The sequence below is a fragment of the Dipteris shenzhenensis genome, chromosome 25, assembly GCF_047967505.1.
Source record: "Dipteris shenzhenensis isolate YYH24624 ecotype China chromosome 25, Dip_SZ_1.0, whole genome shotgun sequence".
NCBI classification, from domain to species: Eukaryota; Viridiplantae; Streptophyta; class Polypodiopsida; order Gleicheniales; family Dipteridaceae; genus Dipteris; species Dipteris shenzhenensis.
This window is the reverse complement of record NC_141620.1, coordinates 50,687,286-50,693,313: the sequence shown is the minus strand read 5'-3', so window position 1 is coordinate 50,693,313 and position 6,028 is coordinate 50,687,286. Positions and strand designations below refer to the sequence as shown.

At 44.8% G+C, this 6,028-nt stretch overlaps 1 protein-coding gene across 1 annotated transcript; it reads left to right on the top strand.

Moving 5' to 3' along the window:
• Nucleotides 1-1,712: 1,712 nt before the first annotated feature.
• On the top strand, nucleotides 1,713-2,501 carry LOC147886021 (uncharacterized). The gene has a single exon (XM_087396272.1). The coding sequence runs from the start codon at nucleotides 1,713-1,715 to the stop codon at nucleotides 2,499-2,501; it is 789 nt and encodes a 262-aa protein (XP_087252398.1).
• The last annotated feature ends 3,527 nt before the right edge of the window (nucleotides 2,502-6,028 follow it).

Here is a 6,028-nt window from a genome sequence, read left to right as displayed (position 1 = left end):
CTTGGATAGAGAAATCGTTTGCTGATTTTGGAATAGCCATCCATTGCTTTTGGATATGGACCATATCAAGCTTGGTTATGATGCACACTTAAAGTCTAACCCAGAGCCACAGATAAGGGGAGCACACCCCAGAATAAGAGTGCAAAATGCAGCCCATGAAGGGCAAAATGTTCAAGTTCATGCATTGGGGCAGCCAGCTCCACAAATGCAAAATCCTGTGGGTACAGTTGCATTGGGTGTTGACCCAAGTGTACAGGCAAATGCTATGGCAGTAATGCAAACACAGATGGCTTCTGTGTTGCAAGTTTTGACTCAGCTCACTCAGAGCTTTGCTGAGATTGTGCATAATCCAGCTTTGATGCCAAGGGCAGAGGCACAACCCATTCAGGGTCCACAGATGCATGTGGGACAGCCACTACTAGAGCCACCAACACCAGTGGTACAGCCACTATCAGAGCCACCGACACCAGTGGTGCAACCACTTGCAGTGTCACAGAGGTAGGGACCAAATGGGAATGAGCATGGTAGCAATGCTCAGAATGTGCAGCAAGGGCAGCAAGCCCAACCACAATATGTGGTTCAGCCTACACACTTTGGAGGAGGATCCATATTTCAGGCCATGACCTCACAGCCAGCCCCAAATTCTTTGTATGCTAATGTGGGGATACAGCCTGGATTGCAGCCCTATGATGTCACACACTCAGCCAATACCACCTGTGCCTCCAAACCCAGCTATAGGGGGTGTTCTTCAAGCTCCTAAAGGACCCCAAGGACAGCATCCTCTTTATTTGCAGCCCCCTGGCTATGACCAGTTGGAGCCCAGCTCAAGATGAAGGATTACAAGGAAGGGGGGGCAGCAGTGAAGTTTGAGACCTTCAATGGTCATGCAAATAGAATGAAGGCTCTTACTTCCTTGCAGCAATTTGATTTGGCTTTTGCTGGAGGGTACTTCAAAGAGTCTTCGAAAATCAGGATGGTAGCCACATTCCTTAATGGAAATGCCATGCAGTGGTGGTCTAATCTTCTCCTTCAGGGCCAAACACCTGCTACATGGGTTGAATTTAAAAAGGCATCCTCAGCCGCATGGCTCACCACTAGTTTTGAAGTGGATGTCATGACTCAGTGGCATACTTGAATGCTAGGGAATGCAAAAATCTTGAAGATTACAACAAGAAGTTTTTGGATGCACTTCTACCTGTGAGCTCTTACAAAACCATTCGCATTTCAAAGCAAGCGGAGAAGTATTGTTGTGGTCTTCCCAAAGAGTTGAGGGACTATTGTACCAAGACACACATTTCCAGCATGTCACAGTTGATAGAGAATGCCAACACAGCTTACTCACTCATGCAGGGCAGAGTCGCAGGTTTCAAGAGAAACTTCAAGGAGGAGCCAAAGAAACCACAGCAAGCTGGAAAAGTCCCTCTTAAATCAAAGTTTGTGGCTGGACAAAGGAGAAAATAGCAGCCCTCTTCTCTCACTCCTGAAGAGAGGAACAAGTTGTTTGCTGAAGGGAGGTATTTTCTCTGCAAAGAGATGAGTCATAGGGCAACAGATTGTCCTAACAAGAAGAGGAAAGAACCTATAGCAACTCGGGCTGACACTAATCAAGGCAATAGAGAGGACCCCAGAGGCAAGAAGCCTAAGTCAAGTGCTAGCCATATACCTGACATTATTGGGGGTGAGCATGATGAGAAGACAAAAATGTGCAGAGCATGGGTCAAGCTACGGGATCAGCATTTTTTTACTTCTTTGACTCAGGAGCCAAAGCAAATTTTATTACTCTTGAACTTGCAACTCAGTTGGGTCTTCGACCAGAGGAGATTGGTTCTCTTTGTGAGGCCAACATGGCTAATCCAGAGCTTAGTACCCTTGTCACTCCTATCATAGGGAAGCTATGGATTCACATTCAGGGATATGTGGATTATGAGAATTTCTATGTGATGCCTTTACCTGAATGTGATGTTTTGCTGGGGATGCCTTGGATGTACCATGTGCATGCTATCATACATACACATGATAAGAAGCTTACCTTGACTTACAGGGGTAAAACCCAAGTCATAGATGTAAACTCGAAGGGAGAATCAATCCCAGTTGTATCCGCTTCGACGATTCCTTCTATAATGAAAAAGCATCTTTCAAGGTATTTGACTTTTGTCAAAGAAAAAGAACCAGATGAGGATAACTCTGATTTTTCCAAGCTGGAAAAACAGCAAACTAAGTTTTTATTTCAGTTTCAAGATTGTTTTTCAAATGAACTTCCAGAGGAGTTATCTCCTGAGAGGCCAAAAGATCATACCATTGATATCATTCCTAACAGTTCTCCACCTAACCGACCACCATACAGGGTGAGTGTGGCACAGCAGGAGGAGATCATGTGTCAGGTGAATGAATTGTTACAGAAGGAGCTGATTCAGCCAAGCTCTTCTCCATATTGTTCTCCTGTGTTACTTGTGCAGAAGAAGGATGGATCTTGGAGAATGTGTACTAACTACATGGCTTAGAATAAGATCTCAATCAAGAATCGATTTCCTATTCCACGCATTAATGATATCTTAGATCGATTGGAGGGATTAGCCATCTTCAGTCGCATTGACTTAAAGAGTGGTTACCATCAAATACGAATCAGGCCCGAAGATACATAAGACTGCCTTCAGGACTACTTTTGGGGCTTTATGAGTTTCTTGTCATGCCATTTGGTTTGACCAATGCTCCTGCTACCTTCAATCGTACGATGGATCGCATTTTCAGAGAGCACATGAAGTTTGTGGGTACATTCTTTGATGACATTATTGTGCACTCGAAAGATAGAGGAGCATAGGCAACACTTGGTAGTTGTATTTGTAGAACTCAAGAAACACAACTTACTAGTCAACACAAAGAAGAGTGAGTTCTTCATGCCAGAGATACATTTCTTGGGACACATCATCTCACGAGATGGAGTGAGGATGGACACTGCCAAGATAGAGGCAATCAAGAATTGACTTCCATTGAAGAACCTACATGAAGTTCGTAGTTTTCTTGGCTTGTGTTCATACTACAGTCGCTTCATTCGCTATTTTGCTGAGATAGCTTCACCCTTACATGCTTTGCAAAAGAAGGTAGTGCCTATCCATTGGGGGAAGAAAGAAATTGCAGCATTTGATGAGCTGAAAGAAAAGCTATGCTTAGATCCTGACATCATTTTGCCAGACTTGCGAAAGCCTTTTGTTCTTGAATTAGTGTTGGTGGAGTACTTACTTATGCAAGAAGGCAGAGTGGTTGCATATGAGCGCAGACTGCTCCGAGATGCTGAACACAACATGAATGTATATGAGCAAGAGTTGGTAGTTGTAATTCATGCTCTTACTGTGTGGAAGCACTATCTTTTAGGTGCTGATTTTTATGTGCAAACTGATCATCAATCGCTGTGATACTTTCTCACTCAGAGAAAGTTATTAGAAAAGCACATGAGATGGGCAAACTTCCTTTCCATTTTTCATTTTCAAATTGTACATGTGGCTGTAAATAAAAATGTAGTGGCTGATGCACTTTCTAGAAGGCCACGTACAGAAGCTATGTCCAAGAAACCACGCGTATCTACAGTTACCATTGTTTATCACAATGAGCTTGATGCCATGAAGGAGCAGTATGCTATAGATGATGATGCTTTTGCACATATTTATGATCAACTTATGGAGGGCAATAGGCATGATCATTACACAATTAAAGAGGGATTTATGTTGATGCATGGAAAGCTGTGTGTAACGCAACCATTGAGGCATAAGGTGCTCATTGAAAGTCATGCCCCACCATATGCAGGGGACATAGGGGTATTGAGGCTACAGTCAAAGCAGTAGATCACTACTTTTATTGGCCTTCACTACGGAAGGATGTTGAGGCTTATGTCAGGACATGCATCACTTGTCAAAAGGTGAAGTATGACAGGCAGAAACAGCCCGGTTTACTTCAGCCTTTACCTATATACCAGATAGACCATTGTTTGAGGGAAGGGGTTCTTATCCTTTCGGAGGTGTTACCGGAGGCCAAAGGCCACAGGCGTGAGAAGCATGAGTGTTGCAATGCTCTAATGCAATGGATCGCACACAGTGCATCGTGCAATGGTGTGCGAGTGTCGTATGCTATACTGCAGTGACGACATATATACGAGTGCACTATGCTAAATGACAATCACCTGCGAACTCCACAACATAAGCAGAATAAGAAAATATCGTCCTACACTGGTAAACAATCCCCATATCGAGAAGAGACAAGAGAAATGAGAAAGTGACTAAGTTGGCCAAAGTACATATCACTGGACTAGTGTCTCCAGGTCACAAGTCGCAAGTCACAAGAATACACAGGTCTATCCCCATAGTAGACAGAGGGTACACACAAGTCTCTCCGCACTCTCTCCTTGGCGATCTCGTAGCTCTAGCCTCTCTCTCTCCTCACACTCTCTTTTCTTCCGCTCCAGTGCCGAATGCTAAATGCCTTTCCCTCTCTCCACCTTCTCCTCCATCCTCATCCCCCGCCTTGGAGGGTCCCTTCTTCATTGAGAATCCCCCCCTTTCTTCCCATTGGTCATCCTCTTATCTCCTTAACTGTTGAGAATATCCGTTGCGCCGCTGGCTCTCTTGATGGCTACGGCAACTTCCTATGGTGTGTAAGGGGTGTGTGTGTAAGGGGTGGAGAGAACCGATGGAGGGGAGAGAGAGCCAAAAAGCAAATCCACCAAACTTAACCTTATCCATCAAAAATAGCATATCCACTAAATTTAGCATATTCGTCAATTTTAGCATATTTGCCACATTTAGCTAAGTGCCAAAAATAGGTTGGATGTGCATCGTCAGTATGATGGAAGATGGAAGAAAAGGAGATGAGTGTGACAAAGAGTGGAGAGAAAAAGTATTGGTAGGAGAGAGGTGGAGGAGCGACAGGGTGGAGAGAGAAGGTGTTTGTAAAAGGGAGGCAGAGGTGGAAAGGGTGGAGAGGGAATGAGTTTGTAAGAGAGGTGGGAGTTGGAAAGAGGGTGGAAAGAGAAGGGATTTGTAAGAGAGAGGTAGGGGGTTGGACACAGGGTGGAAAGAGAAGGTGTTTGTAAGAGAGAGGTAGGGAGTTGGACAGAGGGTCGAAAGAGAAGGTTTTTGTAAGAGGGAGGTAGATAGTTGAACATAGGGTGGAAAGAGAAGGTTTTTGTAAGAGAGAAGTAGAAGTTGAATAGAGGGTGGAAAGAGGAGGGTTTTGTAAGAGAGGTAGAAGTTGGACAGAGGGTGGAAAGAGAAGGGTTTTGTAAGATTACAAAGGTCGCTAGGAAGCTGCACCACAGGCAAACCAACGCCCGCAGACTCCCCCTCTAGCCCACCCTGTAATTCCCTGCTCAACTCCAAACAGTGAAATGGCATCCAATTACTAGACAACCCTCTATCCTCAACCAACCAAAGCATGCAACAAAGACCCCAAAAGCATCCACTGTCTGTGCCACACCTGCACTTGCACAACCAAGTGCCCAACCAGCCAAACACGACTAAACAAGTGCAAGACAAGCCCTCAACAGCCAAACTCTGGTGCAATCAATCGACAAAGCACTTCCAAACAGGTTGCCTCAATGTATAGCCTCTCTGGCCACTACCCAACAGCATAAATCAACCTCTCTTCGCGAGGAAAGAAACCCAAATGCAATAACTAGCCAGCAACCATCAAGGAACGGCAAAACCAAGCCTTCTACCCAGTATCCACAAAAGATAGGTCACCTAGGCTGAAAAACCCTAGATCCTGCACAGAAAAGATGATTCTGCTCTAGCATAGCACCAAAAGCATCTTAGAAGAGAACACCCACGCCTAGAAAGTTACCAAAATCAACACCACCACCCAGAAGCTCCCCAGAATCAAATCACAAGTTCCTACAGAGTTTGGACAGCCTGGAAAGCAAATCACAACCTTCTACAACAGACTCGACAGCCTGGAAACACCTAGAACATCCTTGGAATAGGTCACAGTCACCTGGCACAGCCTGGAAAGCCTGGAGATCAAATCACAATCTGAAGAAGAC